Below are 27,988 nucleotides of genomic sequence, written 5' to 3'. Positions count from 1 at the left end.
GCCTGGCAGCGGGGCTGCTGTCAGCGATGCTGCGGCGCATAGCCTGACAAGTGTTCCCCGGTCACGGGAAGAGGGGCTGAGCCCCTCCACAGTCTGAGGCCGAACAACCTCATCGCCCGGACATAGCCGGGGTCGGTTTCCACAGGCACATAGCCAAGCTACGGCGACGGACAGGGGCAATCCTGGGGTCTTCGCCCCCCCTGGATCGCTTCGCTCGGGGGCTCAGCCTAAAAAGGCCGTGGCACGGTGCATGGTAGATTGTGGCACTGGATGCGTGCAGACGCGTTACAACGCCCATGGCCAGGAGTGGGCACGCAATGCGGTGTCTGCAGGCGCAGCGTTATGTTTAATTTGATGGCCATAACATGCTGCCTTTAATGAGCTAAGTCTGGTCGTAGAGGATCAGGTGCGGAGTCTGGAGCAGTCTGACATGGGTTGAAACTATTAACGGACTACACACCTGGACGCGACAATCGATACCTGCTCGTCCTGTCCGGCATACATAACGGCATCACGTCCGGATGTACGGTACGCGCTTCACGCTGCTGGCATTGCACGCTCTTCACCCTTGACACGGCCCCGAACAGGCAGCCCTGACGAACAGGCAGTACTGCCCAGTCTGCCCCTTAGCGAAAGTGACCCGCTTCCCGATTCACACATGAACGCATCGTAGAAATACTTTCACCATATTTGCCGCAAACTGTGGCAAACGCATGCTAACAGCTACCGCCAAGAACAATCGCTACCTCCCTCATCCAGCTGTGCGGGTACCGATCACCCATTTCGATATGACTGCTACCGGCGTACTATCATGGGGCACTGCATACCCGCACCCATCACCACCGAAGTTATCATTTAAGCATTGTAGGGGCCTGCGGGACGCCGAAGTCCCTGTAATCATGTGAGCTCCGGGCATCAACTACGACAATGAATGCAAGATCGGAACACAGACCCGGTAATTCGGCCTACAACTCGCTCTTGGTCTTCGACAATGCTCTGCACACTCATCGCCGGGAGCCATACGCACTCGCACCACCACCAACAAAATGTGGCATTGTTGGGTGTACGTGCGTGGTTGTGCGTGTTTTTGGCATGTGAGGCGTACACGCCGCCAGCTGCGGGTCTTCGGTCTGGTTTCCGGCGCCTTATCAACTAACCATTCCCCACTGCAGCAGTGATCATACTCCTCCGTCTGCGTATACTGCTCCGGCTAAATTCATTACCAACGTCCTCCACTCTCTGCCATGTGCTACCCTATACAGAAACCCAATCCTCGGACCCGACTCGGTATGGGCACATGCTTCCCCCTCATGCATGATGCAGCGGCCGTGCCGCCACCCGAGTTCCGCTGCCCCACCTCCACTCCCCGCCTCTCCCCGCCCTGCCATCTGCTCACATCCTCAGCAGCTTCATGAGGTAGATGCGCAGCTCCTCCTTGACGCCGAACGTGAAGTCCAGGTGCCCGAAGTCAAACTCCCGGTAGCTCACCGGCACACCCTAGGGGAATGGCAAGGAATGGCGTGAGTGGAGTGACATAAATGCGAAGCCGCGCAAAACCGATGAGCAAGGCCAGTGCCAACCTCCATGTGACCAGCAGTTAAGTATCGCACCCGGTTCCCGCAAACGCCTCAGCACCAGTTCGAAGCCCAGGCCCAAAAACGCGTACGAGCCTGGCGCCGGTTTGCACGACATGTGCTGGGCGTTGCGTGCTCACCTGCGCCCTCATAGCGTCCAGGTGCCGGCGGATGTTGGCGGGCGGGATGATGCCGTCCCGCCGGCCCGCCACCAGGTGCACGGGCATGTCCAGCCGCCAGTACTCGGCGCTCACGTCCGGCGGCTGGCTGACGCCGTAGTGCAACCGGTTGGCGGTGCCGCTGCCGTAGTCGTACAGCCTGAAGCAGTCGCTGAACGCGAGCTGGACCAGGTGCAGCACTGCGACATGGTGTGAAGTAGTGGGAAGACCCCTCCGTGTCACTTACACGCCCGGAGGCCACGTTCGGCAATGGGTGGAGGCGGTCATAGGGAGCGGTATCGGCACGCGCAGGAACAGCCACTACCGGCAGGCCAAGGCCCCCACAAGCATTCATTTCCCTTCCCTCCCGGCCGCCTCTGGCTTCGGCCTCAGCCTCACCCTGGTCCAGGCTTATAGCGGGCATGTCCTCCGCGTTGTAATGCGGCATCTGCAGCGCCCGGTCCCATTGGCTGACATCGCCGTCCAGCATCGCCTGCAGCACCCAGCGCGAGGTGGGCGTGAGGAATGAAAGGACTTGTGTACTAGTGACTCTACTGGTGATGCTGTTTGCAAGACCTGCGCCGGGCTGTAGACTCCTGGCGCCACTCAAACACCTCCCCATTTTCAGCCCCACCTTAAATCCCAGCCTCATGAGCTCGCCCAGTCCGGGTATGCGGCTGGCGCTCAGCAACAGTTTGAAGGTCAGCGCCCGGCCCAGCGGCGTGGGGATGTACAGCGGGAAACAGAAGCTGCGGCCCAGAATCAGACGCAACAGCCGCGCCAGCAGCGGCAGCACCCAGGCGATAGGCTTGGCCGCCTGAGGCATAGGCAGGCAGCACATGGTACGTAGCGGGCAACATCTTTCTGTGCAACTGATTCGTGACGGACTTACGTTTCCATGACGTCGCAATGCAACCCCCCCCATCGGCCCTACCCCGCACTACTAGGGGCAAGCGCTTGGCCGATTTGCTCAGCAAGCTGGTACCGGCCCAAACGGACCCAGAGCACCCGGATGTCGCCATGCCGCACCTTGGGAAAGTACTTGTGGAAGCCCGCGGGCGTGAGTAGCACCAGGCGACTCACGTGGTGCGGGCGGCCCTCCCGCAGCCGGTTGACCAGGTGGATAAGAACCGACATGCCGCCCAGGCTGTGAGCCACACAGCGCAGCTTGTAGGGCGGCGGCGGTGGGGCGGCGGCGGCGGCCGCCACAGCAAGCGCAGCCTGGGCCGCCGACCCCGCGCCACCAGACGCCGCTGCAGCAGCCGCACCCGGCTCCGACAGCATGGCGGGGAAGGCCTGGCCCGCCGCACCCATGCCGCTGCCGGTGGTTGCGGTAGGGCCTGGGTCTACGCCGGCCCCGGCGCCGAAGCCTTGCAGTGCGTTCCTGATACCCAGCCGCGCCGGCCCCGTCAGGCCGTGCTGCAGGGAGGCCGCGTACAGCGGGCCCCTGCCGCGAGCCGTCGCCTGCCCTGCCTGCAGCACACCCGCAGCACTGCTGGCAAGCTGATCGGTGCTGGTGGCGCGGCGGAAGCCAGGCAGGGAGGAGGGCGCAGGAGGCGGAGGGCTGAGCGTCAGGCCGCGGTGAGTTGCTGTTGTGGCCTGGTGCTGAGGCTGGGGCGCCTGAGCCGTTGCCGAACCCGACCGGCGCACCGGACGGCTCTGCTCGAGTCGGGGTGATGCATCCTGTGGCTTGTTCACAATTCGCATGGCAGGGTGTCTCGGGCTGGAGCCCGCAGCTGCTGCCCGCTGAGCTACGCCCTCGGCTGCGGCGGCCGGCAGCTGTGCGGGCCGGGCGGCGAAGGGGCTGGCGGTGGTCGGGCCCGCTGCTGCATGCCCCGGCCCGCCTCCCACTGGCCCAGCTGCATCCGGGCGATGCGGTGAAGCCCCTGCTGCAGCCGGCCTCAAGGGCGATGCGGGCGGCGTGGTATGCAGCAGTTGCGAGGCCGATGCAGCCACCCCCGCAAGCGCCACGCCGGCAGACGCCATTGCCGCGCTGACTGCCCCCGCCGCTGGCCCCAACACGGCGCCCATGGAACCCAGTAGCGAGTGTGCGCTGCCAGGAGCTGCAGCGCTGGGACCCGCTGATCCGTTTGCCACAGTAGGGCCAGTGCTAAGTGTCGGCAGCAATGCATCCTGTGGCGGCTGCCTGAAGTCCGTGCGCGTCTTCGCCTCCAGAGTGAAAGTAGCGGGGCGCTTCGTGGCAGAAGTGTGGTCAAAGCCCGAGGCCAGGTGCGCCTCTGACGCTAACAGCCGCCCGGCAACGTCTGAGGCTCCTGACAAGCTGCTGGCGTCCTCGCCGTCACATGCGGACGACACGGTCAGGGTCACGGCGTTGCGGTGGATGGCAGGAGGTGTGGGCGTCGGTGGGGCTTCCAATGCACCTTCATGCTGGTCTGCCGCCTGTCCCGGCTCACCGGCACCGACCTCCCCACTCTCACAGCTCTGCATGGGCGTCAGCAGGCTGCTGCCAGCCCGACACAGGCTGGCGGATGAGGCCACGGGGGCCGCCATGACCTCTCCTGCTGCAGCCCCGGGGCCAGAAGCCCCGCCGTGCTCCACCGCGTCAAGCCCAGCCAAAGTAGGCAGCTGTGACTGCTGCAGCACTGACGCCTGCCGATCTGCACGGCCGCTAGCAGCGCCGTTGTCAAGACCGTCACCGCATGCCGCGCCGCTGCTGGCCGCGCTGACGGCGCTGACAGCGCTGACTCCACTCGCTGTGCTACCCCAGCGGCACAGGTTGCCGTCGCTATTGGAGTTGCGCATCCGCATGCCGCTTCGCACCCCACCCAGCCGGACCGTTGGTGCCGCCGCGCTACAGGGAGTCCTGTAGCGCTGCGGCTGCTCAGCTGCACTCACCGATCGGTCCGGCAGCAGCCCGCTGCCGCTCACGCCCCGGGCGCCCGCATTGCCCACCGCAGACGGCGTGCCGCTGTCACCAGATCCAGCCAGCCCCGCCCCTGCGCCGCCGCCTAGGAAGCTGCCCGCCAAAGGACCCAGGTGGTCCAAGTCCAGGGTGACGGAGCCTATCGGGCAGGTAGGGGGCGGGGGAGAGCTCAACAATGGGAGAGGGCAGCTATGAAAGCCCCGGCAACTCCGCAGCCGGGTCATGCCCCCGCCCACAAGCTGTCCACGCTACTAACCCGCTCCTCTTCTAGGCTAGCAAAGACACCACCGCACGCTTCTTGCCGCACCTGCGCCCAGCTCCGCGCACTTGATGTTGTGTATGTGGTCCAACTGCGCCGAAATGTCGTACATGCCCATGTGGTTAATGTTGTAGCGCCAGTACCGGCCACCGCGGCACGCAGGGTCTGCGAGGCGAGCAGCGGGTGTAGCAGCGCGGAGTAATGCCATGTCTCACTAACACTCCAGATCATGAAAATGACCATATACCGGTATTACGAAGATGGCACCTCTGTAACTTCAGCAGCTTGACATACGCACGTTGGCTCGAATGCAAGGCGGCTACGGCAGTGCGCGATGGCCAACGTGGGATATCATCACGGGGCACAAAGCCCTAGGTTCTTCCTTCAATTCGTTCGTGGGCTTTACTATACGCCCTGCCGTTGGTGGGCTTTACTGTACGCCCTGAAATTTAGCAGGTCATGGTGGATGGGTCTGCCGAGCCATTAGCAGGGCGGAAGTTGCCGTGTCAGGAGCTGGCATTGCACGTGGCCCGTTGTAAGTTCAGATGCCACGAATCCTCATTTACATGCTCAAACTCGTGCGCAACCCGGCCCCCACCCACCTGAGTGCTGGCGGGGCGCGTTGCCGCGGCTGTTGCCCAGCCACACGTCCAGCCCTGCCTCCCACGCCGCGAAGGCCTGACTACCTGTCACCCCGCCGCTGACCCAGGCCATGCTGGTGTCCAGGACGCCGTGCATGAAGAACACGGTGTCACGGGCGCCAGGCCGCGGAATGCGCTCCAGCCGCAGCACGTAGCCATCCGAGGTGGTGACCATGTGTAGCTCGTGCGGGTAGCCCGCGGAGCGAATCACTGACAGCGCATCGCTTGGCGCCTCTGCAGGATCCGGGCGGGCACAGGCGGCGCTGAGTTACGCCGAGCACTATAAGGACAGCCAGACACGCCAACCGCCCCGCAGCCCGCATGCAGGCAACCAAGCAGACCCATAGGGTTACACAAGGCGAGCTTAGTGTGATGCATTCCACAGCCGCTGTGGAGAGTTACGCCCCATACCAGTTGCAGCTTGGTAGGAGGCAATGCTGCCGTAATGGCGGCCAAAGGAATGGGAGCGCCGCAGCTGGCGACGAGACATGCTGGATGAAGCCGCGCCGGCGCCCGCACCCGGCTTGTAGGCCAGCTCGGCCTGTGGAAGGAGTAGGCCATGGCCAGGCAGGTTACGCATATCACACGACATGGGCTCGGAGCCGCGGGAAAGACACGTGCCTGCAGGACAAACCCTCTGTTTGTAAAGCACTCACAATGTTTACGTGCGCGCTCTTGCTGCGCTGAAGCGGCGCACGCGGTGTCCGCTGTGCGGCAGGCGTGCCCAGAGTGCTGGTGCCGTCAGCTCCTGGTGTAGGTGCACCTGACCCAATCGGGCCCTCCGGCGCCTCTGCCTCCTCGTGCCGTGCCAGCCCTGTGTACGCTGCCGGGGCCTCCCGGGGAGGCAGCAGCAGCACGGCCCGAATGGTGGAGCGAGCCACTTCAAAGCACCTGCGAGCACCCGGTGAAGCTTTCAGTCATTCACGTGGGCGTCTGGGTTCCAGCCGCTCACCTGCTGACAGTCAGCTGCGCCGCCACCTTAGCGTCCTCGATCAAGCCGTGACGCCGCTTGGCCAGCTCGTCCAGAATCCCCATGCCTGTTGCATAGCCGCAGATGAGCAGGGCACATTGTGAGCTCGTTAGGACCCTAGCGTTAGACCCTCTCGCGGCAACTGCGGCAAGCGCTGCCGGGCGGTACTCACCGCTTTGCTGGACGAATACCATTGGCCGCTCTGAGCGCGCGGCTGCGGAGAGTCGACCGGCAGTGTGACGGCGGGCAAACTCGCGTGACGTGCTGGCTTGCCCTGGCCCGGGCCGGCTCGTTGAGGGCGGGTTGCCAGAGGCAGCCCCCGTGCTGGCTGCAGAAGGAGATTGACTGGCTGACTCACAGCTGGTCGCCCGGCCATCGCTGACACCCGAAGCCAAAGCGACCGAGGGCGAATCTGCTGTGGGGTGGGGAAATGCTGAGTCAGAGCAGTGGTCAGCCGGCTGCCGGGGCTACACATAGGCACGTCGGCAGCACACACGTGGTGACCTCAGCTTCCCCCCCTGCCGCGTTCCCAGCACTCACTTGCCCCCGCCGCGCTCGCACCAATGCAACGCTCCTGCTGCTGCTCCTGCTGCTGCTGCGCCACCAGGTTGGCAACCAGCGCGTTCAACGTGGATGGCCGAGTTGCGACCTGACCCCACCACTGCTGCCAAGAATTTTCCTGCCACGCCCTTTGGAGCTGATCCCTGTATCGCTGCTTGCTTAGGAGCTGCAGAAACCACGTCGCGATGCCATTCAGGAACCGCGTTGTTTCCTCAAAGCCCTGCCGCACGAGCGCTAGAAGCCATTCCTCCCAGCTGCCAAGTACGACTTCTTCCCACCAGCGGACCACTGGTTCGAGCACAGAGAGCTGAGCCCAGCAAACAATCGCCCACAGCCACTCCCACATCGCGCCAGTGGCCTCGAGATGGTTAATTGGTCATCTAATCAAGCACGCCAAGCTGATTAGCGTCACTTGCCGTGTTGTTGTAGTAACAAAAACGGCAAGCGGACACCGCCGTGTGCGGTGGGCGTTTGTTGTCGAGGTATAAGTCAGTAAACACAAAAGCAGGTTTCTGAGGAACGGGCAGCAGAGAGTGATTAAAGGCGCCTGCAAAGGGCCACGCAGATCCTGCTCTGTCGCTTTCCACAAGTAAAGCTCTTTGAGCTCTTCAATTATGCGCATCCGAAATGCGGCCTTACTTATTCTTCTTGCGGACAAGGATTGCCGCTGCCTCGCTAGCGGAGAGTACATCGGGTCCCAGGGGTCGCCGAGTGTGCCAGTCAGCGAGCAGGGTCGCGAGCAGGTCAGAGTGTGCGATGGGACAGTGTTAAGGCAGGTTGGTGAAGTCCCGTCGGGTGCAGCTGATTCCCAGACCCCAGCAGATGGCAAACAGCGAGCAGGGCAGAGTGTGGAGGTGTCCTTGGGAGGAGGGATCTGCAATTCCCTCAGGTTCCCCAACGAGGTTCCCGCTCCCACCCTCGCCGTTACCTTCGCCCCGCAACGCATGTGACAATCATACCAAGGCCATGTCGCCATGACCGCATACACAGGACCGAGATTGGTGCGCCTGTCTGCCGTACGTTACGGGCCCCCTGCCGTACATCACACCCTCACCAGCTTCACTTCAGTGCACCCATCATTCATCCCCGCGTGGAGGCTATGTTCTCGCTCTTTGTGCCGGGCGTGTCTCCCTGGTTCTTATGCCAACATCGCCTCACCTGCAGATGCCGAAACCCATCCACAGTTATCTGACTAAGCGAATTGGCAAGGAAAGGCGGGCTGAGGGGCACACCACGTCAAACCATCGTCGCTTGGTACAGGCGGCGTTACGCCAGGCGTCCACTCGGCCCAGCATAGCAAGTCACAGCGCACATGCACAACACACACCCAATTAGCCATGCTCCACGTAGCCGTAAAACTGCTGCCATGTGCTGTGCTCGCCCCCTGAACCCCAACATTAATCCCAACCACACAACGGCCGGTCTCCACCTGCGCACCGGCGGCGCGGTTTTGGCTGCACCCGCGGGCTGTACCACACCCGTCTCCTCGTGGCATTGCCTGCTCCGCACATGAATGCTGTCGCCGGGACCCGTGCTGCAGTCCTTGCCACCATTGGTTCCAGCGCCGCCGCTGCCGCCGCTGGGCCCTGCTCTGCCTTGGTGAATCAGAAGACACGACGCTTCAGGTTCAGTATTTTGAGGCAGCTCCCAGGCCGCTGCGTTCACCCAGACGCCGTCACGCCGGGCAGGGCCGCCGGCAGCAAAGATGCCAGCTGCAAGCGCATTAGCACCACCTGCTGCTGCATGAACAGCTCCCCGTCCGGATCGTCGGGGAATCTGTGTTTGATGAGTGATGGGGACATAGCGGGAGCCCTCGTGTTGATGAAGCAGGCCTGCGCGCTGGGCCTATGCATAGAAACGTTTGCTGGCGAAAGATCACGTACATCATGACACTGTGCCGTGACACCCACCTGGCGTTGGTGATGGAATCCGCACCCGGTATGGCCAGCAGCTGCTGCGAGGAGTCCGCCAGCACCACTGCAACCACCGAATCACGCAGCAGCACTTGGTCGCTGCACATGACGCGTGCGTGCGCCTGCGATGCACATGCGTCACACGGTTACGAAGCAGCAGCGGGGCCGCGTGCGCGCATCTTGAACGTGTATGGGGGGCGGGAAAGGCCACGTGGAGAGGAGAGCCCAGCGCCGCCCAAATAGCGTATCGTATTGTCCGTGGAAGTCGGTCAATTGCAGTCTCCACGCTACGCCCCCCATGAACACTTGCCTGGGAGATACGGATGAGGCTCTCCAGCGCGCGAATGGTGGATCTGCGAGACCAGGCAGGCAGGGACGTTCACTGACCGTCAAGGCCCACCGAACTCAGGACGAGTCGCCTGCCTGCCAGTCCTTCGTAACACATTGGCGACGGGCCCCAGGCCTGGCCCACCTGGCGGTGGAGCGCTCCTCGGCTCGCCGCAGTGCGCTGTAGTAGGCCACAAGCACGCGCTCGGCCTGTGGGCGCAGGGGCAGCCACAGCGCAGGGACCAGCGCCCGGGGTCAGCTCTAGGACCGCCACTATAGTCCATATGACCTGCGGTCCCTGCATCTTTCTTCCGTGCCATGGCTGCATACCTCGTGCGTCATAACGGGTGGCGGCCGGCTGCGCACCCACGCAATGTATGCACGGATGACGTCCACAGTCCACGCGCTGCTTGCAGAGTTGCCGGATGCAGCTGCCGATGCTGCTGGCGTCATGTTGCAGTTGGCAGTTTGGGTCTTTGGAGCTGGCTGCGTGGGCGCCTGGCTAGGATGGCAGTCACCCAGGTTCACGCCCGTGGTGCTGCTGCTGAGCCTTGCCGCAATCCTCTCTGCTATTGAGGGCTCGCGGAACGACGAGGCGCTGCACGTGCCGGGCTGGGAGCGCTGATTCATTGAACACAACACCTCGTCGATCGCCGGTGCTGCCACCAGGGTAACTGGTGGCAACGGGGCTTTGAGGTCGCCCGGCGCCGGCAGCGCCAGGTAGCCAGCCGGACTGCCAGCCGCAGCCGCGCTTGTGGCGGCCGCTGCGGACGAGCCGAACAACTCCGGGTCGTTGGAGCCCTCGGTGCTCCTGGCAGAAGCCCCGCCCCGCGCCAGGACATGCCCAGCCACCACTCGGTCCCAGTCAGGGTGGCGGGGGTCCGCCAGCAATAGCACCAGGTCAAAGCGTGACAAAAGGGGGCCCTCCAGACCAGTCACCTCCGTCAGGGCCCGGCCGCACGTCACGGTGGTGCCGGGGCGCGGGTTGATCGCGCCTATGATGGCGGTTCGAGTGCTGAGGTTGGTGACCAGGCCGGCCTGCAGACACCGCAGACCACAGTGCAAACGTACATTGACATGAACATTACCAAGAATACAAACCCAAGGGGGCCGCGCACCTTGGCGACGTGCACGGTCTGCTGCTCCATTGCCTGCGCGAGGGCAGGCAGAGGCCCGAATCCGGCGATTAACCTTTAACATGCCGTACAACGCCGTCGGGCTGCTCCTGCTATCCTACCTCATGGATGACGGCGCGCTCCTGCGGCCGGATGCCGTCAAACTCGTCAATGCAGCACAAGCCGCCGTCAGCCAGCACCTGCAATCCAATAGCATAAGCACAGGAAAGGTGGTGGTGCAAATCTGGCGTTCCTACCATACATTTGCCACAATTGCAAACCCTGGCATCTACCCACCAATGCTCCAGCCTCAAGCGCCCAGCTGTTGCCGTCTCGTGTTGCAGCCACCGTAAGTCCGGCACCGCTACTCCCGCGGCCTGTTGTGAGCACTGCCCTGCCTGGACTGGCCCGACAAGCCCACTTCATGATCTGGGACTTGCCTGCCATGGCCAAGCATAGCATACGATAAGAGCAGGACTTGCGACATACGGTATTCAGAAATGTGCGTTGCAGGTGCAAAGCCGGGCACTTACCCGTGCCGGGATCGCCCAGCATCAAGAGATGCAGCTCGCCGCGGATGTTGCTGCAGCCCTCCTCGCGCCGCGCCACGCCGCCCACAAGCACCAACAGCGCTGAAAGTTTCACGGGAAGCAGCCCCGCCACACCCGGGCACACGCCTGCAAGAATCTTGTTGCGCCCCATCATAGGAGTGCTCTCGTGCGCCTTCCAGAAATCCTGAAGAGCACAGGCCAAAGTACAGGTATGTGTTAGTACGATGCATTCCCATAACTCCGGGCCGACTGGCAACCTGACAAACTCACCTCGAATAGCGCCGCAGGCTCGGGCAGGGATTGTGTGCCTGAACCGGGGGGTGCAGCGTCCCACGGAGCAGGGAGCCCGCCCACAGGCACAGCTGCTGCTGGTCCACCAGCGCGCCCCAGGCCCCCCGCGCGCGTAATGTTATTGGCGACCAGCACTAGCTCCAGCTCGCAGCGGCGGCCGGGAGCAGTGCTCAGCCAGCGAGGTACCAGCACGCCGACCACGTCCACACTATCTGTGGAATGCACATGCGTGCAGTTTAGGCAGCTACAATGCATTAAGCTGTTGACATGCAAGCGCTTCAGAGCCGAGTGTTTGCTCACTGCGGCTCCAATGCTTGTTACCGCCACCTACCCCCAGGTCGCACCGAGTCCGCCAGCTCGTCCTGCGCGAGCACATACATACAGGGGCCGAAGGCCGCATGTGATCCGGTGTTATATTGTGCAGCAACGGACACCGCTGGAAATGGTTTTGCATACGCCCCACCTGCAACACCACTGTCACTGATGCAGGTGGCTCTCCAAGACCGAGACAGGCGGTTGCCGCCTGCATTCAGGTGCAATACATACAAAGGTCAGCTCTGTTAGTGTGCACAATTGAGACATGTGGATAACTTGGCGCGCGGTTCTGTTTCGTGTGCGTGGGTGAACTCACCTGCAGCCTTAATTCTTGGAAGCCCGAGTAGATGCTTGCGCCAGGTACCTGCAGTAAAGCAGCACGGGGGCTGACTGGCCACAGCGCGGAACGCACGTGGAATTCATCTAATGGATAATGCCGGCACTCCCAAGCCTAGCCTCATGCCATCGCCCTCGAGCCATGCTGTATTCACCTTTTTGAACTTGGTGCCTGGGCATGGCTGATTCCGGAACTGTTGTAAGGGTTGGATGCACGGGGAGGTGACTCAGCCTTGCGGCAACGTGCCGTGGCTCTTGCACGTGGGACAACCGCCTGGGAGCGTCACGCAGCGCAAACTTACCGCCAATGGGCATGCGTCAGGCATGTCCACGGCCCCGCCATCGTTTAATGAAGACTTGAGGGGGAACCTGCCACGCAGCCACGCCTTCCATTTAGTCAGTTATCAACGGAGCGCTTGTCTCTGGGATCTGCGGTGGCCCATGCTCACTCACTTCTCCTTACAGCGGGAGCACTCAAAGAACTGTATGCTTTCCCAAACTCGGACGGGGCCGCCTCGCACAACTGTGCCGTTCACATACAGCAGCTGGTGCAGCTGCGAGCAGCCCAGGCGAGCTAAGGGCGGTCGCATGGGACTCGGGTGTGGGTCCAGCGAGGTGGGCAGCGACACCAGCCGCACGTGCACGTTGTCGCACACGTTCAGAGCGCACTGCACCGGAAGCAGCTGCCCTGCTCCGCCGCCCACAGCTGCCGCTGCTTGCTGCCCCTCCATTCCCTGCTCAATGGCTGACTTCATCTCCTGCAGAGTTAACAACAAGAGATCTGAAGGTAAGCGCGCGCACTGCGACTCAGGAGGAGGGCACACCCACAGCCTCACACCCCCAAGCTTCTCATACCCCGTGCTCTCCGGGCCGAACGCTGCGTTCATGTTGTCAGCCATACCAACCAGCTGGGCAGGGATTGTCGCCTCATCGAGCAGTGTTAAGACCTCCAAAGGACGAGCGTACAGACCCGCTGCAAGCTGCAAGCGGCAGCGATTGCAGTTAAAGGTACACCATGCCATATCAGGCACCCTTGCTCAGCCGTCGCACGCTTGCCAACGCACCTCTGGCTCATGGTTGGCAAGCGCGATAGCAGACAGTGGCAACGCCAAATGCTCCTCTCCAGGTGCATTGCATCGTAGGATGCGCTCAAGGTCCTGCGAATGGGACGGCCGGCTCCATTAAACGCGCGCGCACATGCGCAAGCCGCGCGCGCACATGCGGACATGCCACTCGATCAAGGGCAAGACGATGGTGCGTCTAGTGCTGCTCTTAGCGCACAGTACAGATCCACGGAGGGAGTTCCATTGGCGTCCGCATACCTGCGCGCAGCAGTGGAGCAGAACGCGGACAGCGGCTGCCCGCATCGACTCCATGCTGGGCTGGCACACTACCCAACAGCCCTAGGGCCCTGCAGCTACCATGGGAATTAAGTATTGGTCTGATCACTCAACGAGATTTAGGAAGACAGAGCGAGAGGCCTCGCAGGCTCAGAGTCAGAGCCTGTTCTCAGCTGTCGGCGAGGGTATTAATACAGCAAGCTGGTACTTTATGTATGCGATTTACATAAAATGGCTTTGTGTGGTGTGCGCGCTGTTCCCTAACTTTCGGTCGGGCGCCATGCGGAGCAGTTCCGCTGTGGAACTGCATGCTCCAACTCGCAGGACTGCCAGGCCCCAGTCTAAACGCGACCGTATACTGACTTTTGGGTTAGGCTCTCATTGCCTTATCCTATAGCAGGACTCGTTCGCGCGCTCTTCAGGGGCCGCTCTTCGCGGCCACGATGGCCGACGTAGCGATTGACGTTGGCAACTGCTGCAAGAGGCTTAAAAAGCTGTATGAGAACTGGACGGTGAGGAGGAGCTATCAGCATTTTAAAATTGCTCGGAGATCCCTTTGCACTCGTCATTGAAGGGATGCTTCATTAGCATGCGAAATATTGTACAAGCAGATATAGATCTATGGAGCAATGTTGGCATGCCCGCGCAGACTCAGCAAGATGGCGTCTGGGCTGGCGCGAACGTACTCGCGGTGGCCGTGGGCGCGCCATCAGAGGACCTGCGGTACCTCAAGTCAAACTCATTGCATATGTGGCTGTTTGGCTATGAGCTGCCAGGTGGGGCGGCAGTGTCCAGTGTCGGGGGCGGGGTGAGGGGTTTTGCGGGTTGCCCCTTGTGCGCCTGCCTGTCGGCCCCGCCCGTTACCATCTTGGCGCTTGCCGAGACGCCACTAACCGGATTATTCCGTACCTATGCAGAGACGGTCATGCTGTTTACGAATAACCGCGTGCACGTTCTGACCAGCCAAAAGAAGGGTAAGGAACACGGACACCGCTGGTCGGGTCCCGAAGGATGCAGCTTGCATGAGCGTGCAGGGGATGAAGCTTGGTGTTGCATGTAATGGATGGTCTGTAAATGTGTGCTGGGCTATGGGCGATAGCCTCACGGTGCTCATGTGCTGTTCCCGGTGTCCGTATAGCCTCTCTGCTGCAACCGGTGGTGGAGGCTTGCGAGAAGGGCGAGGCTGGGGACGTTCGCGTGGAGGTGCTCGTCAAGCCAAAGGCGGAGGATGGAGCAGGCCAGGTGTGTACTTGATAGCCGGGCGCTGGCGACTTCGTGGCTTTCAAGAGCCGGACATCACAACTTCGTTGCGTGGAATAGTTGGCTCGGCACTTTGGAGTGCAGCAGTATACTAACCTTCGACATGAGTGTGTGACTTTGGAGTGCACATAAGATGCTTGCTTGGCAAATTGAGCGCGTTCTGCCGCACGACAACACAGCATCAATGGGTAGGTCTGTGTGTCATGGGTGCAGTGCACCCAACTGCTGGACGCGGCCCGCACCGCTAGCGGCAGCCCCGTGGTGGGCCACCTGCCCAAGGACAAGCACACGGGCAAGTTGATTGACGTGTGGACCAGCGCGATGACGGAAAGCGGCCTGACGCAAGTGGACATCAACAATGGTGTGGCGGACCTGCTGGCGTGCAAGGATGCCAACGAGGTGGGGTTGTTAACGTGGCCACGGGTATCATGTGTCGGGAACACGATGCTTGCACAACGGGGTTTGGGGAAGCTGTTTGCAGCTAGCACCGCGCGTTGCGCCCACTGCTAACGGTGGTTGACCTGTCCGCAGATTCTGAATGTGAAGAAGGCGGCGCTGCTGGCAGCAAAGGCGGTGCAGAACTGGGTGGTGCCCAAGGTGGAGGATGTGGTGGACTCCGGTGAGTGGGGAGCTGGGGACACTGCCATGCGTTGGAGACAGTGTTGTGCAATGCTGGAGGCACGCAAGCTGTCTCTCGAGAGGATTCGATTAAGTGCATTACTCGCCTGACTGCAGGCAAGAAGATGAAGCACAGCAAGCTCAGCGAGATGTGCGAGGAGGTCATCACGGACCCAACCAAGGTGTGAGGGGGCAACATGACTGAGTGCTTATGTTGCCGCGCTTTCCTGCTCCATATGTATCACCCTGCTGTGCCTGCATACCCATGCGCAGGTGCAAGTGAAACTGAAGGCCGAGAACTGCGACATTGCCTACCCGCCCAGTTTCCAGGTGCGTGTGACAAGTGCGGCATGTTTTGCGGTCAGCGGTGCATGCCCCCTGGTTTGCGGCCGCAAACCCGCCTTTGCCGTTTCTTGCAGTCGGGCGGCGTATACGACCTGCGTGTGAGCGCGCCCTCCAACGACAGCCCATTGCACGATGACGGCGTCATTGTGGTGTCACTTGGTAAGGACGGCAGGCATGTGCGGATGCATTCGGGAAGTTTGGGATGCATTAATGGACAAAGAAACGAATGACACTTACCTGCATAAATAGCGCTCAACTCCTTGCACTGCGCACGCAGGCACCCGCTACGCCTCCTACTGCGCCAACATTAGCCGCTCCTACATCATCAACCCCTCCAAGGACCAGACAGCGCAGTACAACGCCCTGCTGGCGGCGCAGGAGGCAGCCATCACCGCGCTGAAGCCTGGGGCTCCACTGACGGCCGCCGGCGAGGCGGTGGTTAACTCGCTCAAGGCTGGCGGCCAGGTAGGCGGCTTACGCGTAGCCCTGCTCTGAGCGCCGTCTAGGGCTGAACTTGCAGCGGCGTAGCTCAGGACTTGAGCGACATGACAACCTGACCGCATGCAATGCCACATGGCTCACTGCTTCTGCAGGAGGCGTTGATTCCGCTGCTATCCCGCAACGTGGGCTTCGGCATGGGCCTGGAGTTCCGGGAGGGCACCCACGTGCTGCCACTCCCGGGCTCAGGCAAGGCCGCCGCGGCGGGAGAGGACGGCGCGCCACGTGTGCGCGCTGGCATGGTGTTTAACGTGTGCCTGGGTGTGGCGGGGCTGACCAATGCGGACGCCAGCGACCCGAAGGCCAAGAACTATGCCCTGCAGGTGATGGTTGGGGCTTCAATGACGCCTTGGCCAGCAATCTGGCCGACCGTACTTGCGCATGAACTTCGGTGGATGTGCACGTCATTGTGCATGCGCCCGTCGGTCATGCAGGTCGCCGACACGATTGTGGTGGTGGATGGCGATCGCCCAAACGAGGTTGCCACTCAGTCCGCCCCCAAGAACTTCGATAAGGTCACCTACACCATTCAGGTGAGCTACAGCTTTCGCCGGGAGTTTGGTATGGTGTTCCTCGTGTGCCTGAGGCAAATAGGGGTGCTAATGAAGTGCACGCATGTAGTACATTAACCGCCATTGCGTCCCTTAACGTCACAGGAGGACGAGGAGGGTGCGGCTGGAGACGGACGGCTAGAGGACGTCACGAACGGTGCGGCTGCAGCGCGGGGCGCCGCTGCCCACGCCGCTATGGGGATCAAGAAGACGCTGCGCTCTGATGACCCAACCTTCAAGTCGGCCGAGCAGTTGCGGTGAGTGAACGGAGAGTTTAAACTGTAGGGTAAAACCAACTGCTATGTAGGATGCAACAGGGCGGGGCGGAGTTTGGTTACAACACAACCCCGTTTTGCTATCCGGGTGCTAATTTGTTTAATCATCGGGCAAGTCTGTAGCACGCCCACACCCACGCATCGGTACGTTGCCCTGACTATGGCCTGCGCCTTTTCGGTCTGCAGCAAGGAGCGCCAGGAGGAGCTGCTAAAGAAGAAGAATGAGGAGACGCTGGCTCGCCTTACGGCACAGGCCGGAGGCGCAGGAGGCGCAGGGGGTGCGGGCGGCGCCGCCGTTCGCAAGATCAGCGAGACGCATGCCTACCGCAGCGTGACGGAAATGCCCATGGCACGCGACTTGCGCATTCAGGTAAGACAGCCGCGCGGTACATTCCCACAGGTTACGTAAGGGACCTGGCGCTGCTCAACACTGACTACTTGTACGTTGCTTCAGTGAGTATGTTCATTGTTGACATGTCCCTTTGGCTCGACGGAACTCTCCGCAACACATGCCAGGTGGACACCAAGAACGAGGCGGTGCTGTTGCCCATCTATGGAGTGTTGGTTCCGTTCCACATCACCACTATCCGCAACGTCACCACCACGAACGACGCGGGTGGCGATGCGGCGCTGGTGCGTGGCGGGAGGAGCAAGGGAATAGAGTAATCGTCCTCCACGTCCGTAGTAAAGCGCACTCAGCTTGCTCGTGTTGCCCTAAATGCTGTAGGTCCGTGTGACGTTTAACCTGGGCAACAGCTACGAGCCGAACCAGCGCTTCCCAAACTGCATCTTCCTGAAGGAGCTGTCCTTTCGGTGAGGCTGCTGGGGCTCCGGAAACTCCCTTACTGCTTGCTAACTAGGTGCAGGACAAAGCTCTGAAGGTTTCCTGTTAATCGGGTCCGGGCCAGGTCATCTGACGTGAAACACGCAAATAAGGTGGCCCTGGACATCAAGCTGCTGCGCTCGTCCATCGCGCAACGTGATAAGGAGCGGGCCGAGCGTGCAACTCTGGTGGCACAAGAGAAGCTGGTGAGCTCTCGCGCTGTGTGTCGGAGTTTGGTCACCGTGTGCGTATGTGTCGTGTGTTGGTATGTGTGCGCGCGTATCGTGGGGAATTCCGCTGTCCATTCAAGACCGGAGTGCGTGAATGACGTGGGGGCACGGGGTACACATGTATCTCTGTACTGTACCATTGGTCATGCAACACGGCTTCGCTCAGCTCGCGACTGATTGCCTTAACCCCTGACTTCACCGCACTGCAGATCCGCGGCAAGAAGATCTTCAAGCTGCCCGACCTGTGGATGCGGCCCGCCTTCCCGGGCAAGGGCCGCAAGGTGCCGGGCTCACTGGAGGCGCATGCTAACGGCTTCAGGCACGTTGACACACTGTCAGCATTGGTTGCAACCAGTGATTCCGGCACATTCCTGAGGGGGCAAAGAGGTGTTTCTCTCAGGGTCTTTTTATGATCAGTAGTTGTAACACGGCCGTTGCCGCCCCCATGCCTACAGGTATCAGACTCCCAAGGGTGAGATCCTGGACGTCATGTACCGCAACATCAAGCACGCACTGTTCCAGCCTGCGGAGAACGAGATGATTACCATCCTCCACATGCACCTGCACAACCCCATTATGGTGGGCAACAAGAAGACTAAGGACGTGCAGTTCTACACCGAGGTAAGTGAGGGTAGACTGGGTATGCTCATGTACATGCGGCATGCCAGCATGGTCCTCTTGGCGCTTGCACAATGCCTTTCTGGTCATAACCGGTGTGGCTTACAGACGTGGTCGGGTACCCTTGAACGCGCTGCAGGTCATGGACGTGGTCCAGACGCTGGATGGCGGTGGCCGGCGCAACATGTACGACCCAGATGAGCTGGAGGACGAGCAGCGCGAGCGCGAGCGCCGCAACAAGATCAATGGCGAGTTCCAGCAGTTCGTCAAGCGCGTGCAGGTACCGGTGGGGGCACGGGATGGGGGCAGTTGGCAGGTCTGTGCAGCTCATGCAGTTGACTGACTTGGACTCAGTTATCACGTAGCATGCGTGCGTAGCATGCTACGGCCGGTCTAAACTTAGTACCTGCCTCATCCTGCAGGAGATGTGGGGCAAGGACTGCCCCGATCTCAACCTGGAGTGGGACATCCCCTTCCGGGAATTGGGCTTCAGTGGCGTGCCTCACAGGTGCGGACCTGGGGGGGGGGGTTGTAAATACCAGCCCAAACTAAACCAAAACCAACGAAATCGAGCGGAGTACAGGCAGAGGCGTTAGTTGCAAGCGATAATACTTATGGGATGTGGGCCGAGGCGTCGTGGAGCAGCAGGGCGAGCGGCGCCGGCGATAAATGTTGCCGCCCGGCCTCGGTGGCGCGCACAACAGCAGGGGGTTGGACATAAAATGGTGTGCAGTACTACATTCCAAAGCGGCTTGGACATTGCATGACAATCTTGTGGCAGGACACCGCTCTCCTTGGGATAATGCCTTTGCTCACACGCCTGCACATGTGTTCTTGCTGCCCCACAGGTCGACTGTGTTCCTGATGCCCTCTGTGAACTGTTTGGTGGAGCTGACGGAAATGCCCTTCACCGTGACCACACTGGCGGACGTGGAGATCGTCAACCTGGAGCGCGTGGGCTTCAACCTGAAGAACTTTGACATGGCCATCGTGTTCAAGGACTTCACACGAGATGTGTGTATCCAGTACCTGACCTGTGTGCACGACCGTGTGCTGCTTGGGCTCAGTCGGGTGCTCTTTGCTTAACCACAACAGCTGAGCCCCATGCGCCATTGCTTTGCATGCAGGTTCTCCGTGTTGACGCAATCCCAGCCAAGTCGCTGGAGGGCATCAAGGTGGGCGTTACCTTGTGAATCCTTCATGTGTACACATTGAAGCACCGTGTTAACGCTGTACCATGATGTTGCCTACCAATTATGATGCAGCTCTCATATCCGGTTTACTGTGTCAGAAGCACAATTAACTGGCCACACGCCCTGGTGTCCCTCAGGGCTGGCTGACGGACATGGGCATCAAGTACTATGAGTCCAAGCTGAACCTGCAGTGGAAGCCCATCCTCAAGAACATCCTTGCAGACCCCGTGGGCTTCGTGGAGCAGGGTGGCTGGGACTTCCTGGACATTGAGGTGCGCTTGGGTGCTTGGGGGTTGGGTGTAGTCTTATTACGGTCTGGATGCAAGGGCTGGTCCAGATGTGATCGCACACGGCTCTGTACGGTAATGCAGCATGCTGGCGGAGTTCAGCATGCAGGATGCTTGCTGTAGCGGATCAGCGTGTGACTTTAACTGGCTCATTGCTAACCCTGGAGCGCATGGCCTGCTGGTGCTTTCAGAAATCTGATGACGAAGAAGAGGAGGGTGAGGCAAGCGAGGAGTACGCCCCCTCTGGGGAGGATGATGACGACGATGATGATGACAGCGACAGTGACGACGACAGTGACGCCAGCTTGGAAGAGGAGGTGAGTGCCCCATTGCAGAGCTGCTTTCACATATGTGTGCCTCGCATCGGCACGATAATAAATCTTCATGCCTTGGAACCAGTGTCGGGTAAAGCACGTCTATTTGCTTCTGCATCACACAGGAGGACGACGATGAGGAGTTTGACGAGGACGAGAGCGAGGGCAAGGACTGGGACGAGCTAGAGGAGGAGGCGCGCAAGTGAGTTGTCATTACAGGAGGGCCAGGGGTGCTTTGGGCTAGAGGCAAGCCTGTCTGTATCATACAACATTACATGCTGCCTTGCAATGCTTTAAATACGTATTTGTTGCTGCTATTTGCCTGCAGTGCGGACAAGAACCGGCATTACTCAGATGAGAGTGATGGCGAGCGCCGCGGCAAGAAGCGTAAAGCAGGCGCTGGTGGCGCCAGTGGCGCCGGTGGTGGTGGTGGTGGTGAGCGCGGTGGTGGTGGCGGTGGTGGTGGCGGTGGTGGTGGTGGCGGCGGCAGTGGCGCTGCAGCTAAACGCCGGAGATAGCAGGCACAGCGCCTGATCACTGCGTCGCAGCTGGTAGTATGGCTGCATGCAGGATGTCACATGTGTTTGAGTGCTGTGGATTGGGAGGGGTGTCACTGAAAGTTAATGCTGGTTTGGCTCGTATTCAGATGGCACTATCACTACATGTCCTGGATGTGGCTTGAGATTGGTACAGCGTTGCACAGGTTCAGCTGTATGTACACGCCTGGTTGGGTGTGGCAAGCAGGACCTGGGGCGCGGATGCCCTGGGTGTAGAGTACAACTGTACAAGGGAAGTTGGTAGGATGGTGTGGTGGATTGTATGGCGTGCAGGCATCAGTGAACATGGACAGCCACCTGACAATAAGAGTCCCAAGAATGAAGGCAGGTCTGGGTTGGGGTTCGCACACGGTTGCTGTAGGCATGTCGCAAATGTGTGGCCTGCATGCACACAACTATGCAGAGGAAGGTAAACCTGCATATAGCCTCATATAGAAATGCAGCAGTACCTGAAATAGTACCCCCAGGCCAGGGCCCATGCTTTCCACACTGTGCGATTGTTCAGCCACTGGCGATCGACAGCATCCACAGCATCATAGGATGAGCAACGGCAGCATACCTCGGCTCGATGTATACCCACCTGTTAGCATGGGTACGGCCACGGGTACGGCAGTGCATTGATTGCATTGGTAAGGGCTAAACGGGGTAATATGGAGGCCGTAGAAGATGGCGTCAGCAGTGTTTTCTCTTTCGGGAACAGACTCTAAATGTTATTCCATATTGAAGAAAATTAGGAGGCGTGGCTGCGTCGGTAGTAAAAAGTATCATACTGGCGCAAAACGCGACTGCTATGTATTAGTAGTCATTATTGCCTATTGCATGTAAATAGGCGGCATGGAAAATTCGGGCGGAGCGAGAAGTGCCTTCGCGCGTCCATTGACAATAATTGACTTTCGCGAGGTCGCGAGGAAAGCATCCGGTGCCCGCTGATATGCAGTCTCTAAGACTATGTTGGCGGCAAGCAAAGCGGGGAAGTATATCGAACGTTTTGAGCGACTTGCTGAGCCATGCCTGCCGACGCGCCAGAATGCCGAGAAGCCCCGAGGTCGCCCCCGCCCCGCGCCTAGCCCTTTGAGCGTGGGGCGCCGGGGAGTCTGGCAGGAGGCGAAAGAAATGCTTGGGGTGTTTGGGAGCGTGACAAGGCACGCATGCGTGGCGAGGGAGATCCCGCACGGCCCCAACCCGAGTGTCCCTAGCCGATGCGCCTGCGCGTCGTAGCGGCATGGCCCTACCGTTCCAGCCCCCATTAAACCATCGGTAAATCACCGGTTACCTGGCGGTCGTCCACGTGAGAACGACGGCTTTGTCACCTTGGTTACCATCGGTCTAATTGGACTATGGACGGCAGACCGACGGTCTATAGACCGCTTCAATTATGGTTACCGGCGGTTAATAGAAGGCATGGTAACCAGCGGCTGACCGACCAGTTACCGTGCAGTGACCGGCGGTAACCGATCGGGTAACCCAAGTAACCCTTGGTGACTGCTTGGTTACCGCATTTGGTTACCGCCGCCCAGGCCCCGCCCAGCTGCCGCCCAGGCCTGCCCAGCTGGAGGCTCTGACGGGGCGTTACACGCCTATTAGCTCCCAAGCGTACGGGGGCTCAGCCCATTTTCCAGCTGTACAAAGCTGACATCCCTTGTCTCTTTCGGGAACAGACTCTAAATGTTATCCATATTGAAGAGAATTAGGAGGCAGGCAAAATTCGGGTGGAGCGAGAAGCGCAGGTTGAGGTCGGCCGGTGTCTGGTCAGGGTCTTTGCTGGCGAGCATAGCACCGCGCAGTATGTGGTAGGCCGCAGCAGTGAGGAATGGTGTGGCTAGAGGATTTCCCGCTGTTTGGCCAGGGGGGGGTAGAAAGCTCAGGTTCTTACCCCATGCTCAAAATTACAGAGCTTTAGGAGAGCATTATGCACGTACTTTTAGTTTTTTAAGGGCGTGTCTGGTGAGGAAGTTCTGGGCCGCCAAAATTGGGGGGTCAGTCCTCGTCCCTGGGGGTCCGCCGGGTTTCGGGAGCCCATCCTGGCGGATTTCGGGAAGCGCCCCACAAGCAGAACTAGGGGCCAAACGCAGCAGTACGAGGCTCATATGTGCACGCTATGACGTAATAAGCACAAACAAAGCGTGGGAGGGCTAAGTTGCGCGTCCGGGCGTGGACATGTCTCCACATTCAACACATGCGCACTGACACAGCTGGGCTCTGAAGCGCTGGTGCACATGAGTTCACGTCTAACAAGGCTGCCGATGCACATTGTCCATTCGTCACGCGGCAGAGAGTTGAACGCGGGGTGGTCTGGGTCGAGGGGATTTCCATGGATAGGATCCCGCCTGTGACCGAAGCCTCAGAACAGGACCGCTGATGGCACGGAGTGATAGCGCTTGTCAAGAGGAGTTGATTGACACCACTCTGGTATAAAATGGAGGGGTTTTAACCCCTGAACAACAAGGTTTTGTCCGTGGGGGCAGCGCTCGTATCTTACGAAGGCAGGGGCGGCGTCAGTGGCCGAATTCCTTAAAATGGCTTCGTTTGATTGACGAAACAGGCTGCCGCCGCTTCGTTCACCCCCAAATTTTTCCGGGGGCTCCGCCCCCGACCCGCACGATGTCGACACCGACACGACACGCCCACTCCTCCCCTGCTTCCCGCCGACCCAACCTCACTCTCCCGCTGTCAACACCCATAGATACAGCCTTCTTACCATATGCCACGCAGGTTTCGGCCGTGGAGTAGCCGCTGGAACCCCCTGTCCTTGGCCAAAAGTGGCCGAAATCCCAAAAATGTCTTCGTCTGTTTGCCGAAAGACCCCCCAAGATCCTGTGCGTTTTGGCCCGAAATTCCAAGTCAAGATCAAAAAACATTCGTCCGCCAGAGGACTTTTTGGGCAAATTTCGTTCCGAACGAAGGAAGATACGAGCGCTGCGTGGGGGGGTCGGTCGTCCTCTCAAGGGGGGGCCCGGGGGATTTCGGGGCATGGGGTCTGGCACTTTGTTTCCTACCCCCCCTGGTTTGGCTGCCCTGTGCTGGCTGTTCTTATGCTTGACAGCGGAACGTGGCTGGATGCATGGCGGGCCGTGCCTGTACAAACCAACCCCGGCTACCAGTATGTCCGGGAGATGAGGTAGACGCTTGCGGCCTCCAACTAGAGACGTGGCTTGGGGGAACCTCATATCTTGTTGGGAACAGACTCTACATGTGGTCCCTCATGGACCTCATCCCCCCCAACTGGTAAGAGCAGCGTCGAAGATTGTGTTGTTGTTGGTCGAGTCCTGAAATGTTCACCACTGGGCGAAGTGAAGGGCCAGGACTGCATACAACACCCAGGAGATGAGGGAGTACAGGGGTCATACGGTATCTTGTTTTCGGGGTGATGCCTAGCTCCAGACAAAAACGGTCGGGTAGCCGCCATCTTTTGTCTGGGCACATGGCGGTTTGGGGGCTTCTCTGTAGGAATTCGGACAAAACCCGCCCCAAACCCGGGCCAACAAAATCTCACCCCAGACATTAGCCCCCCCGGAGGAATGTCTAGGAAACGGCCAAAATGGAGACATTAAGATAGGAGCCCTGAGGGAGAAGGTGGCACGCTGCTGTGCAGACGCCCAACTGCTGTGGAGATGAATGAGGGACCAAAGAGCACTGCCAAGCAGCGACCAATGTGCCCCATGATCAATTTGCAAGTCTGCTAATAGAAAGGAGCAGGTGGAGCAGCTGCACACTACGTTTTGGGGTCTGAAGGACGGCTGTCTGAAGATCTTTTTGTGGCTGACTGTATGTGCATGCGTGAGGTGCTGAACAGTGAGATTACCGTTGATGAGGTGCAGTAGCATGGTTGCCCAACGGCAAGGCGGCAGGCCATCCTTGTGGAGAGGCCAGCCAATGCCGGGGGGTTAGAGTGGAGGCACAAGGCGCCAGGGCTTGCATCTTCGGGGAGTGGCAAGAAACGGGACCCAATGCAGGCCTTCGGGCGAGAACGCCTTAGCATTTCCGGGGTGCATTCTCACCGTGTGGGGCTGCATACGGTCCCTGAATCTCGCCAGATACCCCTTCCCGGGGCATTTGGAGGGGGGGGGGGCGGAGCCTCCCCAAACGCTAAAAACTAGGCATTTTTGGGCCCATGGATGCCGTGGGCGAGAACATGGCTAGGGCCCCTCTTGCCAGCGGCGGCGGCGGCGGCAGCAGCACGCAGAATCGGTCAGGGCCGCACGCCGGGTCCATGGCACAGGTGTAGTGGTGGCGCCTTACGTGACGCTCGTGGGTGTGCTTTGCGCAAGGACCAACTCGGAGCCTTCAAAGGGTCGAAGCCCCGATGGAAGGGAGAGGCGGGCGTTTGTTGGCACCTAATCACCTAGGCTGATGGGCTAGGAGTCAACGTAGCATAGTTGAAGAAGCCCAACTTCGTTGCACAGCTTTTCTGGTGTCCTAAGGGCCCACCGGCCCGGGCCACTGGTACTTACGGGAGGAGGAGGAGGAGGATGCGCACTCGGAGGGAAAGGAGGGGGTTTACCCTGGTAGGGGCGATGAGGCCACGTAGTGACTCTGAAAGTGAGGCCCTTGTAACAGAGGGGGAGAGCAAACTAGAGGAGAGTGAGACTGAGGGGCTGGGGCTCAATGCGGGAGAAGCCAATGACAAGTTGCCCCTGGTGCGTTTATGATGTGAGGCAAACCGGAATGAAACAATTTCAACATGATTTACGGCAGGGGTGATCCCGCTGTCCACGTCCAAGACCCAATTTCCCGTGCTGCCCCTCTTGCCCCTGGTTCTGGGTTGTGAATCGCTGCTGACCTAGGACTGGAAACAACCGCCCCTCAGTGCTCGTATCTTGCCCTCAGGCACCCGGCATCTACACATGCGTAGATGACCCTGACCGCGGCATCTACACTTAAGCCCCCAAGCCCCCCAAAACGTCTACGCTTCCCCCATGTTTGAGCCAAAACCGGTCAAAAACGTCTACACCTGCGTAGATGCGCGGCACCCAAACCCAAAAAATTTCAACCGCCTTCGGCGGATTTTGGGCAGATTTCTACAGTGTAGATGGAAGATACGAGCACTGCCGCCCCTTACCCTGCTCTCCACCTGGTTGAGCACGCTCGACACATCCTGCACCTTGATTGATGGCTTGTAGGGCTAAGCTAGAGGAGCCTCAGTGACAGTCTTGCTCATAGGTAGAGATCACACAAGCTATGCATGGCACACAGTGGTGCAAGCGGGTTCCTTATGAATGTTTGGGTGTGAGGTGTGTGTAGACAGGCGTGTGTGAGGGAGTGCACACAATGCAGCATGGGGGGCATTACGTATGCTTGGCCACTACCATGAACGTTGTTGGCAAGGTCATGAAGCAAACCACTGGGCTTAAGGCAACCACTGGGCTTAAGGCAAACACCCTCCCTCCCTCCCTCCCTCCCGAACAACAGCGGCGGCAGCATGGCGGCAGAACGACAGCGGCGGCAGCATGGCGCGCAACACAGCCAGTGGGAGCGACTGGGAGTGTGGCATGGGAGGAATGGGTGCGGCAGCACCTTGACCTGGAGACGCAGCTACGCGAGCAGCCGGCGCTCGAGGGCCTGAATAGCCTTGCAGCAGACATACCAGAGACATGGCTGGCAGCAGCACGTTCAGTACTGGAACGGCTCCAGGCTGGGTATGGCCCCGCCCCGCCCTCGGAGTCGGCAGTGGTTCGGCTGATCATGCCTTGCCTTGGCTGGAGGATACCTGGCATGCAGCAACCCCTGGCACTCGAGAAGCTGTCTGTACGTGTTGCTACCGTCATGCAGCTAGGATACGTCGGGGTAGCCCGCAGTCAATTGCACACGGCATATGCAGCTGAGGCGCGCGCGCGAGACACCACCAGCAGCCCTCCACAACGCTGGATTCCCCCCTTCGACCGGCTCTGGCGGATACGCTGGGAGAACGCCCACAAGGAGACAGCTTGGCGGGTGTCAATCGACGGCATTGGCATTGCCGGTAACACGCATCTCACACATGCACCTGGTCCGGTGCCGTGTGGATACGGTGTGACGCCAACCCACAGCCCCAGGCTACAGGCGTTTTGGCAGTGCGCAGTAGCTCAGGCACTTGTGCAGCAGCTCGCAGCACAGCTTGCGGCCCCGCCCACCAGGGAGCAGGTGTGGTTGTTTGAGGCCCCGACTGGCGTGCAACAAGCAGTGTGGGATGTAGTGGCTATGGCAGCGTTAGCGGCTATGGAGAGGGGGCGGTGCGCGCTGTAAGCCGCAAGGCGCCGTGGCCTAGCCAACGCTGCCACAGCACCACTGCCGCAACAACCTCTACAGCATGGCCAGTTACCGCCGCAGCAGCCGCCGCAGCAGCCGCAGCAGCAGCCGCAGCAGCAGCAGCAACATCAGGCTCAAATACAGACGGACACCCAACAAGCGATTGACACGGCAGTGATCGACTTGTGGGGTCGCTTAAAAACATTCACAGCACTGGGAGTGCCGCGGAAGGGCTGGAATCAAGTGGGTGCGCAGCATCCCTTCCTTTAGAGTAGTAAACAGCCAGTTGCGCTGTCACACAGGTATGAACGCGGAACAACCCGCTCAGGCCATCACGGACAGTGACGAGGACTAAGCACGGTTCCGCAGGTGCAAGAGGGTGGGCTAGAGAGGGTCAGGGTTTCTGCTTTCTGTTTTCTGTTTATGTTTGTGGTTGGGCTGGGGGGCTTCACCAGGGCCAGCGATGCAGGATGTGGTTTCCGCCAGAGAGCGGCTCCTGCTGGTCCTTTTGCGGGGGCTTGGTTAGCTTGCTTTATGCGCCCTAAGCGCCTTGCTTTTCCCTCTGTTGTGGCCAGGGGTGTTGTTTGTGGCGGGGCGGCCTTGTGTGTGTTTCTGGCCTTGGCGGGCGGTGTTTTCCTGGCGTGTGTTTTGGTCTGGTGTGTACGTGTGGTGTGGTGTGAAGGAGGCAGTTGTGTCTGCCCCTCTGAGGCTCCGCCCTAGCCTGCTGGCTGTTGTGCTTTCTTTTGGTGGAGAAGGCGTGAGGCTTGTGTCTCCGTGTCTCTTTTGTCTTGACCAGGACTGGGGCCTTATCCCCTGCTGTGTCGGGCATGCTTAGGGGTGAGTGTGTGGAACGCGCTCACCCAACACTAGGGCTTGTCAGCCCTAGTCATCAGTGGCTTCGCCACTACCAAGTGTAATTATTCTCTCCCTCCCTCCCTCCCTCCCTCCCTCCCTCCCTC

The 27,988-nt window shown here is 60.1% G+C and overlaps 4 protein-coding genes across 5 annotated transcripts; 1 reads left to right on the top strand and 3 right to left on the bottom strand.

Moving 5' to 3' along the window:
- Window positions 1-273: 273 nt before the first annotated feature.
- Window positions 274-7,659, bottom strand: CHLRE_12g541352v5 (uncharacterized protein). Of its 2 annotated transcripts, none has more exons than XM_043068763.1 (12): window positions 7,027-7,659; window positions 6,659-6,901; window positions 6,469-6,553; window positions 6,173-6,407; window positions 5,928-6,057; window positions 5,478-5,750; window positions 4,924-5,040; window positions 2,762-4,755; window positions 2,367-2,549; window positions 2,132-2,225; window positions 1,715-1,932; window positions 274-1,497 (listed from the first exon to the last, which is right to left on the bottom strand). In XM_043068763.1, exons 1-12 carry the CDS (start codon window positions 7,391-7,393, stop codon window positions 1,393-1,395), a joined length of 4,044 nt encoding a protein of 1,347 aa, XP_042919239.1. In that variant the 5' UTR covers window positions 7,394-7,659; the 3' UTR covers window positions 274-1,392. The 2 variants fall into 2 exon arrangements, with proteins under 2 accessions (XP_042919239.1, XP_042919238.1); XM_043068764.1 differs by having other exon boundaries at window positions 6,659-6,898.
- Window positions 7,660-8,019: 360 nt separating this feature from the next.
- On the bottom strand, window positions 8,020-11,919 carry CHLRE_12g540927v5 (uncharacterized protein). The gene is made up of 13 exons (XM_001702971.2): window positions 11,876-11,919; window positions 11,708-11,767; window positions 11,576-11,606; window positions 11,224-11,456; window positions 10,936-11,137; window positions 10,700-10,842; window positions 10,525-10,602; window positions 10,406-10,438; window positions 9,618-10,325; window positions 9,433-9,497; window positions 9,271-9,313; window positions 8,958-9,082; window positions 8,020-8,823 (listed from the first exon to the last, which is right to left on the bottom strand). The coding sequence occupies exons 5-13, from the start codon at window positions 11,102-11,104 to the stop codon at window positions 8,709-8,711; spliced, it is 1,479 nt and encodes a 492-aa protein (XP_001703023.2). The 5' UTR covers window positions 11,105-11,137; window positions 11,224-11,456; window positions 11,576-11,606; window positions 11,708-11,767; window positions 11,876-11,919; the 3' UTR covers window positions 8,020-8,708.
- Window positions 11,920-11,977: 58 nt separating this feature from the next.
- CHLRE_12g540502v5 (uncharacterized protein) lies at window positions 11,978-13,461 on the bottom strand. Its single transcript, XM_043068744.1, has 5 exons — window positions 13,218-13,461; window positions 12,960-13,052; window positions 12,801-12,875; window positions 12,198-12,653; window positions 11,978-12,089 (listed from the first exon to the last, which is right to left on the bottom strand). Exons 1-4 carry the CDS (start codon window positions 13,269-13,271, stop codon window positions 12,345-12,347), a joined length of 531 nt encoding a protein of 176 aa, XP_042919237.1. The 5' UTR covers window positions 13,272-13,461; the 3' UTR covers window positions 11,978-12,089; window positions 12,198-12,344.
- Window positions 13,462-13,579: 118 nt separating this feature from the next.
- CHLRE_12g540076v5 (uncharacterized protein) lies at window positions 13,580-21,272 on the top strand. The gene is made up of 27 exons (XM_043068734.1): window positions 13,580-13,747; window positions 13,885-14,011; window positions 14,153-14,209; window positions 14,374-14,477; window positions 14,709-14,894; window positions 15,027-15,114; window positions 15,231-15,295; window positions 15,387-15,443; window positions 15,533-15,617; window positions 15,736-15,923; window positions 16,052-16,279; window positions 16,391-16,489; window positions 16,613-16,764; window positions 16,969-17,152; window positions 17,299-17,415; window positions 17,510-17,595; window positions 17,691-17,811; window positions 18,045-18,154; window positions 18,291-18,456; window positions 18,593-18,733; window positions 18,876-18,961; window positions 19,302-19,467; window positions 19,581-19,628; window positions 19,784-19,918; window positions 20,125-20,250; window positions 20,373-20,449; window positions 20,576-21,272. The coding sequence occupies exons 1-27, from the start codon at window positions 13,679-13,681 to the stop codon at window positions 20,763-20,765; spliced, it is 3,258 nt and encodes a 1,085-aa protein (XP_042919236.1). The 5' UTR covers window positions 13,580-13,678; the 3' UTR covers window positions 20,766-21,272.
- Window positions 21,273-27,988: the final 6,716 nt, after the last annotated feature.

The sequence above is a fragment of the Chlamydomonas reinhardtii genome, chromosome 12 (genome assembly GCF_000002595.2).
Source record: "Chlamydomonas reinhardtii strain CC-503 cw92 mt+ chromosome 12, whole genome shotgun sequence".
NCBI classification, from domain to species: domain Eukaryota; kingdom Viridiplantae; phylum Chlorophyta; class Chlorophyceae; order Chlamydomonadales; family Chlamydomonadaceae; genus Chlamydomonas; species Chlamydomonas reinhardtii.
This window is presented reverse-complemented; position numbering and strand designations above follow the sequence as displayed.